General features: G+C 38.0%; 1 protein-coding gene across 17 annotated transcripts in view; it reads right to left on the bottom strand.

Moving 5' to 3' along the window:
- The window catches only part of rbfox1 (RNA binding fox-1 homolog 1), a 190,996-nt gene that overhangs the window by 25,964 nt on the left and 149,752 nt on the right, over positions 1-15,280 (bottom strand). For 8 of the 17 annotated variants that reach the window (XR_015850324.1, XM_088333310.1, XM_088333259.1 and 5 more), the window contains one exon: positions 14,547-14,624. The exons of 2 other annotated variants lie outside the window; for them this stretch is intronic. Coding sequence is in view for 11 of the 15 variants with exons in the window: in XM_088333310.1 (XP_088189436.1) it covers positions 14,547-14,624 (78 nt within the window). In the remaining 4 variants the exon portion in view is untranslated. Of the gene's footprint in view, positions 1-9,964; positions 14,625-15,280 lie in introns of those variants that run through there. 7 more of the 17 variants (XR_015850259.1, XM_088333683.1, XM_088334387.1 and 4 more) reach the window with 3 other exon arrangements.

Consider the following 15,280-nt stretch of genomic DNA (forward strand, 5'->3'; position numbering starts at 1 on the left):
ATAAATGGTCTGGATTTATATAGTACTTTTCAAGACCCTGGGGAACTCCAAAAACACTACCTAATGTGTTGTTTTTCATACTTTTGTCTCAAGTTTTTCATACCCAATTTTCAGCAAATTATCCTTATTTAAATAACTTATGTTGTATGTTTGTCTTAGTGTTTCTTTTTCCTTTACTTTCAGAATTAAAGCAAAACAATATACTAGGTTAAGTATTTTGTGGAATTCAGGGGCACTTAGAGTCTCGTTAAGTTTTATCGTGCTTACGTACTGAGATGTTTTAGTAAATTAGCCAGTTTATTCAATTTCTAAATTTTTCTCTAAATTTAAGTACTAGTAGACATTAATTATCTTAGTTTAATTAATTTCCATTCATTTCCCATGCAGTTATATTTTTAAATCACCATGATATGTCTCGAAATCCACTAATCCGTTATTTTTAATTCCTTTAATCCTTTCCAGGATTGATCAATCTTTTTCTCATTGTCTTCTAAAAAAAAAATGCTCTTTTCCATAGACAATGTTTCATTTTAACTTAACCAAACCATAAGTCAGCTATTGTTTCACATTTATTAATCATTTGTCGAACGTAACACTCATTCTAAAAATTCAGTGTGGAATCAATTGTCCTAAAAAACTGCCAACTCGAACTCAATGTCAAAAATTTCTAATTGTCTTTTCATCCCTCTGTAATCATAATCTCTTATTGTTGATTCGATATAAAGCAATACCTACTTGTCACTTATGAATTATCTTGTTGACTCGTATTTATTTTATATTACTATCTTAATCTTTTATTCCGCGCAACAATCTTCGTTTTTACGCAATTGTCTTAGTTCCCTTTGTTTTTCTTTTTCTTTTCTTTTTAAAAGAAATATTTCATTCAGTGACTGAAATAGCTTCAGCTACGTTATTAATGATTTCTAGTCTCCAATTTTCTTCCCTGTGATAATATGTCGTCATTTTCAAACTTCTTTCAATTTTTGATAATTCGAAATCATTCATACCACTAGTAATCTATTATTGAATATGAGAAAAACTAAGGAAACAATCCTTTTACGTATTACGCCTCTTTTGAATTTGTCCATTTATAACCAACGAAAAGATGGACACTGAAATTATGGACGGTTTTACAGTCGTCTTCTTTGTTTTACTCGCCCTTGCTTTATTAGGAGCATAACTACACGTCTTAAAAATTCTTACCCTTTTGCCATTCGCATATTCAACGAGAGATGATTAGTTTTGTTACTTAAACATTTCTTTCTTTTTAAACTATTCTGTATAATTGTCTTGTATACACTCAGTGTTCTCATTTCACCATGTTCCTGTGTCCCAGATGCATCATCCATGCTGGTATTTAACTTGGTATTTAGTTTCTGTAGTATTTCTACGGTACTTTCCTTCAGCGATTTTAATTTTCACTGTGTGACGTTTTGAGTGTTGAGTGACTTAAAATTCGACTCCCTCCCGCCGTCACTTATGAGTGCTGACGCTCATTTTGTCTGTCATTTTGTCTCAAAATGAAAATGTTAAAAATCCCTACAACTGAAGATACTTACGTATTTACTTTTAGCACAGGCGCTGGGCAATGGAGCAAAATGCGCATGTCCTGTTTATAGTTCCTAACACTTACCCAATCAAAACGTTTGAGTTTCTTTGCTACAGCTTCTGGATAAAACGTTCGTTCTCGGTTAAGGTTTTTTCCTGCGAGTTTTTATTAGAAATGTCTTGATAGTGAACCTAAATCGTTTAATCAGCTTTCTTATAAATTATTTTTAGCAATTTACAACCAAACCAGGGACTGCTGGTGTGACCACGTGACTGTAAACTGGAGTTACTGGAGTTTTCCATAACATGAGCATCACCTAGAGGCAGTGGATATGACACAATAATTAGAAGAAAATAGTGCTTCTTTGGGCACTGTGACTCTCCTTATTTATCCTGTTAAGCACTTTTATTTCGGTTGCACTCCACAATGCAGAGACTTCTTGGGGTCAATTTATACACACTGTCCCTTTAAAATATTTCGAGTGCATGTTTCTTATGGCACCATATTTTAAAAATCATATTTTACACATTTTCGTCATATCTCACATTTTTTCTTTTTTCCTGTAATATTTTTGATTTTGGTACTTTCGAGCTTCCATACCTCAGGGCCAGTGAGCCCTTCATGAGGTAAAATGTACTTGTACTTTCCAAATCCTCGACCGTTTTGGCATGTTATACAGTAGTGTCACACTTAACCGGGCCGCTGTCTCTAGGATGCGTCATGGTCTGCAACTGCAGCGTCGCTTTTTGGATCTCCGGTTGCACTTTCGGAACCGCAATTTCCATTCGCCGCTGCGATTTCTCGAGCTCTGCTCCTAGTAACAATCATATCAGACAATTTATTATCACACACAGCTTTGTCACCCACATCTTGTTTTCCTAATTTAACGTTACTGCCCTGTTGATCTTGCTTGGTCTCGTTGACGGTGGCAGCGTGAGCCGTGGTACCGTGGTTCAGATGGTACCATGTTGAGCTACCCTCGACCTGGACCGCGGCCAGCGTTGCCCTCACGACGGTGTACGGTCCCTCACGCCTCGGATGGTTCCACTTTCGTTGAAACCTTGTTGTAGACGAGATCCCCTGGGACGTCTTTTCAAATGGTTGTTCGACCTTGGACTCTTGTCTCTTAACCAGCCGGTAGATGACAGCCGTCAATTGTCTCATTCAGTCTCTCAGTTCAGTTTGTAGTTGCTCAAGTGGCGGCCCCTTATAGGGACCTCCCAGATGCGTCGCTGGTCTGCCTGTTAGCACTTCATGCGGTGTTAAATGCGTGATCCAATGAGTTTGCATGCGATCACTCATCAGCGCTAACTGTAGCGCATCCCCTCAGCTGAGCCTAGTACTCACAAAGATCTTGTTTATCTTTGATTTTAATATTCCATTTACTCTTTTCCACCATCCCTTGACTTTGTTGATAAACCTCACCGAACCGTTGTTTAATGTGTAGTTTTTGTAAGATGCCCTTCACGACCTTTTGAACAAATGCCGCACCGTTATCCGAGCTTATTTCTGACGGTATGCCAAATCGCGGAATAACTTCTCTGATCAAAAACTTAATTACTGTTTCCGCACCTAGATCTTTTGATGGCACTGCTCCTATTATTCCCATTACTCCTTCCTATTCCTATTACTATTATTATTATTATTCTCTGCACAAATTTCATATGTTGGTTGAGCACTCCGTCTACCGTGGCCTGTAAATACAGAGACCTACACCCTTATTTCTCCAGCTATTTCACACCTCCCCCTTGCATAATATTTTTAAATTGTGCAATTGTATCTGATATAAAGTCAAAGGTATTCCCCTGTTACCTATTCTCCTTAATAATCCTCCTGATGCTCCTGCATCTGGAGACACATCACCGTTTTCCTGGAAAGCAGATTCAAAATACAATCTTAGCAGTATTCCTGTGTTAAAAATAAAATAATTCACAATCCAAACGTATCAATATTCCTCAGATTTGTAAACACTACGTCAATCAACAAGATTCTAGCGTGATTCAATGCAGACTCGTGTTGTTCGTTATCACCGCCCCGTCGACGGCCTTGGCCGTCTGGCTCAGTCCATTGTGACGTTCCACTCGTAATGCGCTGCAGGAATGTGCCATGAACTTTATCAGTGCCACACTGACCTTGGTGCCCAGTTGTCTACCTCTTTCTCCTCGAAACTGGCTGCAATCAGTTCAGATTGCCCACTGCTCACTGTTTGAGGACAGCCTGGATGTGCTCCAGTGTCCCCACGACCCTGCTGTAGACAAGCGGCGCAGACAACGGATGAGTGAACGTCTTTGTTTGTTCTTTGCTTGTTTTTCTGTCCATCTTCAGCCCTTTTCAACAGTCCGTCTGACTTCTGAATCCTGTTAAATCGGTCATGTTTACAAACTCGGATGTTTAGTCTAGGTTAAATGACCATGAAGACATCACCTTAGCAATTAAATTCGAAAATTTTTCATGGTCTTCCTCAAGATCGAGTAATCTGCTCCTCATTGTCTTTTGAAAATGCTTGCCAAATTGTTTCCTCAATTTACCCAAACTATACTTATCACGTTTATCGGAACAAGATCTCACAAATCAAAAGGCCACACGCAAACGGAGCACTTGATGAATCGTTCACCCTAATTTATTTCCCAGTATCGTAAGTTTCTCATATCCATCTCATACACCAATCGCGCAGAACTTTTGCATCCCGTTTTCACTCACTAATAAACCCACTCTGCGCTTTTAAGTTCCCCTATCACGACTACGTCCTTGCGGGCGAGGAAAAGTAATCACCCCACTTTACATTTATTTTCCAAGACCCCCTCTGTAACGCAAACAACTCAAACATAAAGTTACATAAAGTAAAGGAAAGAAAGACGGGGGAAAGACGGGGGTGGGGTGGGGGTGATCGGAGCGGGAATACACACGGTTGAGCTCAACTCACACAGGGAAAGACGGAGAGTGGTGGGGGTAAGCGTGTTAGCGGTGGGGGCGAGAATAACCCACAAAAAAGCAAGACACTTTAACGCACATACAAGACCGTAAAATGTAAAAGAATACACCTGTCAGCGCCAGCCTGACTCATGTCACACACACATTCTTCGTATCGCTTGTTCTATGCGAATATATCTTAATAATACAACATCTGATTACTGCTCATTTTTCTAACGTCGGTATAACCTTTCAGATTGTAGAAAATGGCGAGGTTCCATGCACCACACTTTTTCTTAAGTGCAAGGTTACATGTCCCTCCCAAATCATCAATCGACTAGGGAAACACATAAAACATGCCCCGTATTAACCATATATAGATCGTCTACTCTCGAACTGTCACTTCAGCAAATGATGACGTCTTATCACAGCTTTACACAGATCTCAAGACAATCATAAATATACATATACCGACGCCGCTGCACCTTTTATCCAGGTAAATTAGCCTTTTTTCTTTTTCAAGCAGCCATGTCCCAAAACAAACAGGATTCTCTGAGCACAAAAATTCCCGTCAGACAAAAAAATCTCAACTCAGTCTATATATCTCATCCGTCCGAACTTGGGCCTGACTATAGACGGAAAATTCCACGTGCACGCATTTTCATAATTTAGCTCCGACGTCACAGGCTCCCGTCCTCCCACGAATCTCGACAAGCAAACCGAAATAAGGAGAGAAAAAACTTTCCTTACCTCACTTGCTCATTTGAGACAGTTCCACTGAGAAGTCTTCCTCCCTTTTCTTTTTTATTTAATTAGTGCCAATCCACGTTGAGGCGCCATTTAATGTTGGAGAAATCGGAGGTTCGATAATCGAGAGAAAAGTCTTCTCATATGTGGATAAGGAAAATGGACAGGAGCCAGCCTCGTGGGAGGGAGATACAACTTTTATTGATGCGTCAATGAAGATCTCAGAGAGCTGGGAACATGACAATGTTTTTAAAGCTGGTAGTGACGATTAGGCTTCGATTGAGTACACCCCAAAAGGCGGTCCTGTATCACGTATCAAGTTCAGAGCGTCCCGTCCCTTGCACGCTATCTTCAAGGAAACTTAATCGTCTGCCAAGAGTATCTTCAAGGAAACTTAATCGTCTGCCAAGAGTATCTTCAAAACGATGTCAACCCGACCTTTTCCCACAACTGTAAGCAAGTCTTTCTAAATTTCTACATGTATGCACGTCTATTCTACATTTCTACATGTATGCAAATCTATTCTACAAATGCAAGTGTATTTACCACAACACTACTTGTTCAATTCACGCAACACGGCATAACTAGTGGACACACACAAAAAGAAACCGGGGTGCCCGGAGGAAACCCATGCAAGCATGGGGAGAACATACAAACTTCACAAGGTTTGAACTCACGACCTCATAACTGTGCTGCACACGCGCTAACCGCTACGCTGCCGTGCTGCAACTTATTAAGAGTTATTGTAATAACTAAACTAAATAATAAAGCATAAAGAGCATGCTTACCAAACTGTCAGTTTTACTCCAAATCACTAAATCCAATTAAATATTCATCCCCAGGTTACCGGTAATCAACTCCACCGAGATGAGCCACTTTACTTCCTCTTTCTGTTTCGAAAAATGTTCATTACAAAAAGGGCAATGTTTAAATGATTAACACAGGCCTAGAGCGTTCTCTTGTGGTTTGGTGTGAAAATAACATGTACAGTGAATTACAGAACCAGTAATAAAAAGTGAAAACACGGTGATATAATAATGTGTTAATAATTTCACACAAGTCTCACCGGGGAATAAGTTACACCCCCTGCCAAAACTGCGATTTATTGTTCAGAAAATATGGTAATCATTTGTTGATTGCATACATCTACATGCAAAATAATTGAACATTTTATCAGAATGTGCCAACATGAGTGCTCATTTCTAATTATTTCATTACTCAGATTCTAAATCAGTAATGAATTGGTAACTTCCTACCAGGTAAATATTTCATCCACGTATAGGAATGTAAGCATCAGTTCTATGAGATGGGTAAATGGGGCGATGTATCATCAACTGGCAAGGTTATACAGTAAAGCTAGAGCAGACCACAACCTTAAGATGTCTGACAAAATAAGTACAAGGATTTGAACATGGTCAACAGCCAGGGACAAAAAAGAGGCAGAAAAGGTGTGAGGCTGTGTGGCGGAAGATTTTGGAGGCGAGGCAGAAGAGGCAGAGTATACAGCTTCCTGCTGAGATCAGAGGAACACTTGTAGACCATGCACTCAACCATGACTGACATTCAATGCAGAAATGTTTTATACAACAACACTTATATAGTTTGTGTTTTGTATCTATGTGGGACCTCAAGGCAATGTCACAGGGGTGACATTTTTGTCTTTTAAACAGAAGGAATAACGACAACATTCTAAATTTAAGTTTTTATGTTTATGGTCACAAATTTGGAGTGTATTATTTTTTTGGTGTTGATTGTATGAGAGATGAGCCAATTTGATGTGTTTTTTTTCCCTTAAAAAATAGAGTGGAGGTCGCAAATTTGACCACAAGATGACTTAGGTCACCCATGCATGGTATGCTGATTTGTGGGCTGACATCCTCAAACAATATAATACTTGACCACTGTCTCTTCTTTTCCGTGAAAACAAAACCGGTTGGTAAAGTGCTTTTACACATCAATGAATCAGTCATAAGGAGTGCTAAACATTTGTTGAATGTGTAAAATAAGTTTGGATTGTGAAAACCGCAGTGAACCGTTTGAATTGTAAAAGAAAAGTATTTTCAGAAAATGGCGGTCCTGCGATTATTTGGTTACGTTTTGTATGGTGCCTGGGCATTTATTTTGATTTCGTTGCGAACCGAATTAAGATTAAAGTGCAATATAAATTCTAGTCGAGTTAAGTCATGTTTATTTGTATAGCCCTTAATCACAAGGAGTCTTTAAGGTCTGCACAGACCACATACTATTGCAAGCTACAGATTATTGTTACACCACCCCCTGATCTAAAACCTACATGAGGACAAGGAAACCCTAAAACAAAAACTTAAGTATGAGGAAAATGATGAAACCTTGAGGTAGTCCTCCTTCCAGGGTGGCCAGGCTGCAATGGATGTTTTATTAACTAACAATACAATTAAAAATACATAAAGTATAACATAAAATCAAATCAAAAGGATGACAAGGTTACAATACATACTGTCAAAATGAAATATAGGTAATTCATGAGCTATAGAATATAAGTGTGTTTATGTAGGACAGAGAATCAATTAAAATAAATTAACTAATCAATCTCAGTTTTTAAATAAATTAATCGTGACTAAGTTATTAAATCCAGATTCATAAATGGCAGTAAAAATGAAAGCATACATAGAAAAATAAGATTACATTATTATGCCAAATGGTATAGGTCTATCCCAAGTAGAGTAAACAAGCATGCAGACTGTGAATTTACCTGCGGGGATGAATAAAGTATCTATTTATCTAATGACAAAAATTGCATTCATAACAAAGATATTCACCTACTGTATGTCACTACTGTTGAACTGTAAATGTGCTGTAAAGCTGTCGTATATATTTTAACAAAAAATGCATACCAAGTAAAGGAAAAATGCAATCAGTTTCATCTCATCTCTCATCTCATCAGCTGCACCGCTTATCCTCAGTAGGATCGCGAGGATGCTGGGCAGGGGACACCCTGAACTGGTTGCCAGCCAATTGCAGGGCACACAGGGACAGACAACTCATTCGCTCATTCACACCTAGGGACAATTTGGACCGGCCAATTCACCTGAAATGCATGTTTTTGGAATGTGGGAGGAAACCGGAGTGCCCGGAGGAAACCCACGCAAGCACGGGGAGAACATACAAACTCCGCACAGTAAGGCCGGGAGCTGGATTTGAACCCACTTAGGAGGTTCCCACGACCTCAGATCTGTGCCGCACACGCGCTAACCACTGCGCCGCCGTGCTGCCTGCATTCAGTTTGTGGTGTCAAAAACAAATCCTCCATTAACGAAATATTCAAGTTCATTATGTAAACATTGTAGAACACTCGTCTCTTGCACCAAACTGATCCAAAGTTGTTTGACAAGGTCAGCTGTCTGACTGTACCACCGCACCAGGGTGCTTGGCTTTCAAGTGATACAACAGGGAAGAAGTGCCTCAATGATAATTAAATTAAGCTTTGCAACGCATACATATCATTTTACCCTAGTCGAGATTCCCTTTGGGCAATGTTCCGCCTAAAAGTGTTTCCTTTCTCTTTTCCATCGCTAGCATGCTACGCCGCGTTAGCCTCCGGAAACGAAAGTGACTCTTCTTTGTTTGTTGGGACAGCGCGGCTTGACACCCTGGGGCGTGCCCAGGGCGTAATTTTAATCATTACGCTAATATATTTTCACACGTTAAATTAAAAAACTATAACGCAAATCGTTAACGCAATATTTTTCCCAGCAGTAGTTATAAGACTACATTTAAACAGTTCAGCTGAGGTTGTAGATCAAATCTCAGAGGGCAAATAATTCCACAGCACTGGGGCCTGAATGGAGAATGCTCTCGAACCTGCGGATCACTTCTTGGCCTTTGGGATCACTATTAGACCAGCACTTTCAGAGCGAAGGCTTCGGACCAGAACATAGGGGGAAATTAAACCTGAAAGATATGAGGGAGCAAGTCAATGCATGATTGAGTATAATACCAACAGAACTTTAAAATCACATGGAGCCGATGCAGGTTAGCTTAAATCGAGGTAATGTGATCAAACTTTCTTGTCTTCGTTAAAAGCCTCGCTGCAGAATTTTGTACCAGCTTCAGTCTCTTAATTTTGGACTTTGGGAGCGAGGTAATAAATGCATGAATTATAATCTCGGCATCAAACTAGCAAAGGACGAACCTTTGCAATGTTGCAAAGATGGAAAAAAGCTGTTCTAGCAATAATCAGATTGTGTGTTTGGAAGGTCAAATTGGCGTCAAAGTAGACATCTACATTTTTGACTGAGTCTCTCTAGGTGATATTACATTTGTCAATGTTCAGAGCGGGTTTTATGTACAAGTTACGGCATTTAGATGGGCCAATAAATAACATTTCAGTCTTTTAGCTTATGTTTATACCAATTGCTAAGGTATATAAGGACGTATACTGTACATATTTACTCGATTGTTTATGTGTTTAAATGTGTTTAGGCTGGCAGTATTATTGTAAAGCTGAAAAAGGGATGGTCTATGTATTAAACAGAGTCTTGTCCAGTCTTTTGAAATCAATCTCCCACCCCTAAAGTTGTATTTTAAAATTATCAACCAAATTTACATAAACCATCTTCAGCATTTAAGGGTTTCCGCCAAAGTAACTGTTACAGTGAGCACATGACTAAGAGAAATTCAAGTCTGATCTGAGAAACGTATTGAAGCAAAAAACAAAAAAAACCTCTAAAAATAAAATTATCATTTTCTTACATGTGTGATTTGTAGACCAAGCATAAATGTAAAAACAAACCTTTATTAATGGTAATTGACAAGTTGAAGAACCATAATACATGCACATACGATGACAGTGCAGGAAGCCTTGTTTTAAACCACAACACAAACTGGAAGCAGCACTTGGATAAAACAGTGACAGAATTAGACATTCAGCATAGTGAAGACCTTCAAGTCATCCTGTCTCTGACCATTTTCAGTTCAAAATATTTGAACGAGCAGGGGCAAACTCTTCGGATGCACTTAACGCTGTTTTTAATTTCTTGCATCTGACAGTACAAATTTGTTATACAAAAGGGAAGAAATGTAGGTAACAATGCCACAAATTGAGAATAGTTGTGAACAGAAGGCGGTTCTAGGATTAGCTTAACCGGTGTTCTGAAATTCCTTGCTTCCTCTCAATAAGTCCTACCATAGCCGAGTGCGCATGCACATTGCTGATGGCGATTTGTGTCTTTGAAAGAGGTGAGTAGTTACAATTTTTTGTTTTTATTTAGTGTTATCTGATTCTTTCACTGCTTCAAATACTGTTTTCTGGCGTAGATTTTAAGCTTGGCATGCTTTTCTGTGGTAGCCTTCTAGCATGTTGTTTGATAGCTACGGTAATCATGCAGTGCATGCATGCATGCATGCCAACTCTTAATATATCTAATCAGTCAAAGTTCTGTTCGCAATAAAGCCGAGTTCCAACATTGCTGGTTTTACTTAATTATAAAGAAAACAAAATTGAGGCCAACTGTTGGACATCTCGACAGGGTAGGAAGTTTTGGCAGAACACAGGCTAAGCTCCCTTTCCCAAGTAATGTCCCTCATATCAAGCATAGATCAGTTCCATCCACTTCTATGTACATCATTAATTAGCTTGTACGCAACTGATCTACTTTTCATATGTATATATTATTTAAATAGTTTTCTAAAGAGTAATATTTCACATTAGATATAAGATATGAATAAAATCAATGGAAGAAAAATTTACACCTACAGCACTGATATGTCTGATTTATGTGGAAATTACAAGTTACATGTGCAAAATTGTCCAATGACAGATACAAAAAATGAGCGTAAATACTGTATATGTCTACAGTTTTTGTAAAGACTTGCTAGAAATCGGAGAGTGACTAAATAGAAAAGGAGCTAACATACTCTAAAACGGATCTAAATGCTTACCTCTAAAACATACTATTATACTGATATGTAAGTTTTATAAGATAACATCTTCACAGCACAATTTAAATATCACACAATGTTTGATAATTATATCTTACTCCCAATGTTACTTTCATTACTTTAACAAAGAAGACAAACATCCCTTTCCCCAAAGACATAGACATTGTTTTCTCTAAACAATAAAAAATATAGATTTCACAATACATTATTGGAAGCTCTATAATCATTCTAATAACTGTTTACTCATTACAGAAAAATATAGTGCAGCAAATTTCTCAATTTGGAATTTGATTTAAGTCTATCAAGTTCTGGTTTTACTTTCTTTTCCAATCATCAATTATTTTTTTTTACATACTTTTCTAACAGGATCAACAACTAATGGAATTTTTTTTTGCTTGTCTCAACAGCTTTTCCATTTTTATTTGACTAATGCATGATCAAATTGATATGTTCACTGAAATTTAATGTACAGTAATATAAGATCAAAGTCAATAAAGCTACACTCAATAACTTTCTATTCACATCTCAGTTGATATTTTGGACCAAGGCTAAAATGCCCAAAAAAAGAAGAAAAAAAAGCAAAATGATGCATCTCCATAGAGATTATTGTACGAAAGCAGAAAATAATTAAAAAAAAAAAGAAATACACATAAAAAATATTGCATGATGATAAACTTGATCAGTCAAACGTAGAATTGTGTTCACTAGAAAATTGTTTTCCCCCAAAACAATTGAAATAACAAAGTCCTAACGTTCTCTACTGTTTTAAATAGCTTATCTTGACTGCTATTGTTTGCAAAAACAAAATGTATATGGCAATGTTCTTGACATACTAATACTGAACAGCAATAGTTACATAAATACATTGGTCCAAATAGTTATGAGCAAAGAGACTCAGAGCAAAGGGAAAACAATGTACACATACATTAAAAAAAGATTTAATTAAAAGGTTGCACTTTCTAAATTGATCCACTTTGTCTCTGAGAAATTAAAGCACACAATTTTAGTTTTGTAATTGAAACAAAACCTATATAATAAAAAAAAAAACATAAAAATAAGTCAAATTGACATAAGTATTGGGTTGGTCACATTTTGACTCAATTGTTAGTGTGTAGTGTTATAAAGAATTTATATTGTTTTATTTTTTGTGCATTATTTACAGTGGTGTTGTTTTCATATATACAGTGTATATATGTGTGTATGACACACACACAACCTCTGTGGACTTGAATTTGAACCCTTCATTCATTAACAAAAAAACAATTGATTCAAAACACTAGCACAAAAACCATAAACTTTTGCATTTATTTTACTTGACAAGAGCCTCACCTAGTTTGTGCCAAATTTTTGCACTTTTGTATTCACTCATGTTTTGCAGAGCCAACAAATATATCTGCAATTTACAATGCAATTTCTTTCACTTTAAAGCAGACCTGTTGAGAAACATGGCAACATTTTTAAGCATTTGTAAGCACTTCGCCAAAAGTGCATGAATGTTTCAAACCTTGAAAACACAACATTAAAATTCAAGCATTTTCGAGGTTTTCAACCACACACCCCTTACAAACCCTGTAGAGCAGTATTTCTCAACTGGTTTGAACAGGACGCAAAAGTTTGTCACGGGCCTGTTTTATGTGGGTCGCAGTTCTTTACCTTGGCCAAAGATTCCAGAGAAAACAAAACTAACTCAGGGTCATTTGCACTCCTTAACTGTAGATTGTGATAATTCCCTGCAAAGGCAAGTTGACACTGACTATTTCACAGCACAGAAAAAGACCTGTAAAGTTTGTATCACGGCGGATGAGTGGTTAGCGCGTCCGCGGCACAGTTCTGAGGTCATTGGACCAAATCCAGCTACCAGCCTTCCTGTGCAGAGTTTGCATGTTCTCCCCGTGCTAGTGTGAGTTTCCTCCACTCTGGTTTTCCTCCACATTCCAAAAACATCCATGTCCGGTTAATCGGCCGGTCCAAATTGTCCTTAGGTCTGAATGAGCGAGTGAATTGCCTGTCTCTGTGTGCCCTGCGACTGGCTGGCAACCAGTTCAGGGTGTCCCCTGCCTACTGCCCAAAGTCATGGGATGGGCTCCAACACCCCAACGACCCTACTGAGGATAAGTGGTGCAATAATGGATGTATGGAAGTTTGTATAACATGTTGAACATAAAACATAAACAAAAAGCCAGATCATGTAATCTGTTTGTCGCAGTGAATGGAGACCAAAATTCCCTGCAATATCCAAGAATCCAAGATTGGGAACAATGGATCCCAGCAGCATAAGTGCAGTTTACTGGTGTACAGAAGAGCCTTTTTTTGTGCGCTTTTTTATGTCATGCGTTTTGAATATTTTTGATGTCATTCAAATGCAACTAGTTGGGCATTGTAGGGAATTTTTTTTTTCTGACAATTTGCTTTGAAAATGTGAATTTATTACACTATCTCTGGTTTAAACTGCCTTTCATTCAATTCTTCTGAGAAGTTTTAGGAACGTTGGTCCTCAAGTCAGACCAGTGAAGAACCACTGCTGTTTCGAGTACACAAAAAGCAAAAACCTTGCTGGGCAAAACATGAAGAAAAATGGTGTTTTATGCTGACTTTGAGGAAGAGGTAATTTGGATCGGGTCGGGCCTAAAATCTCAATCATTCAATTTTGGTTCGGGCTGGGCCTCTCTCACACTGACTTGGAAAAAAAATACACTTTTCGTTGTTTTTTGTTTCTTTTTCTGTGTGATGGATCTCACCCCTGCGTTTGAGAGAGAAGCCCGAGTCCTAACAAATAAAATATGAACATTAGGGTTTGCTTTGGGCTCAGGTCATGTCGAGCTGTATTTTCAAGCATAATCTTACATCTACTTTAAATCTTTGTAGTTTTTTTTTTCCTCGACCATTTTAGCATTCGTTTCAGCTTCAGTAAACAGCACAACACCATCTTCTAGTCAAATCATACACATTGCCCCATTCACAGAAAACAAACAAAAAAACAATCATAAAGAAGCGGGTGTTATATACAACAATATATTTCCGATAAAAAAGATTTCTTTGTTGTACTATTTACTCTAACATGAACTTTTTTCAGTATAATGAACTTAATTTATATGGGTGAAACTTTGTTAAAATCTTTAGAAATGAAATGCACACCATATCAAAATACACAGCACAAAATATCTGAGGTATAAGATGAAAAATATCAGCTGTCATTTTAGTCCTAATATTTTTTTCTCTCTTTAGGGATGCTGAACAATGTTGTCAATGCCAGTATTGCAATTCTCAGGCCTCAGCATTGTCTCGTATATTGACGGTCCTTCATTTGCACACACACACTCTCATGCACTCACTCAAAACACACGTATGTTTTCTTTGCGTCCGGTAGGGAGTGTTGCTAATAGGGGGCAAAGCGGCTGTAGCCTCCTCTGCATATACTAGCCTGGAGGGAAGACAGCACAAGCCCTACGTCGTCAACATGGCTCCGTGTTTTGGCATCTGTCAGAGGGACGTATGGGTTCTGAAAAACACATGCACGCAAATATGACAAACACAAGAAACAGTAAAGACGAGGAATGGATAACACTCACCCTCCCCTTGTCGGATTCCGTTTGGTCAAATAGACCCCTTTCCATGTTTGTAAACAAATGTCCCATAGCCCAGATGCTTGAACATTGTTGAGACACAAAATTATCTCAGTTTATGACAACCAATTGACAAAAAAAGCTGGTGGGACGCAGATAGTAACATCTCAAAGCAGAGGTAGGGATTAATGACTTACATTTACTGCGTTACATTTACATGAGTAAGTTTTGGACAATTTTTACTTCGAGGAGTATTTTTAAATTACTTTAATTTCACGTTTACTTAAGTAGATTTATGACAAAGAAACTACTCTTACTCCACTACATTAGGCTACATTGAACCTGTTACTTGTGTCTGTCTGCCTCTGCTAATGCGCATTTATTTTTTCAGAGACCTCATTTTTTTTTATTTAGATTTGACCAGTGACCCAAAAAACACTTGGTGGAACTTGTGAGCAGGGTTAGGACAGTGTTAGGAAGGTTGTTTTTTTTTTACTGTACTTTATCCACTGTGTATATGGCTGTAGCCTTTCATATATATTTTGTTATATACAAAGGGTTCACCCAACCAAACTGAGTTCACAGACTTACA

Source organism: Urocampus carinirostris, chromosome 1 (assembly GCF_059441175.1).
Source record: "Urocampus carinirostris isolate Australia breed hairy pipefish chromosome 1, RoL_Ucar_1.0, whole genome shotgun sequence".
NCBI lineage: Eukaryota > Metazoa > Chordata > Actinopteri > Syngnathiformes > Syngnathidae > Urocampus > Urocampus carinirostris.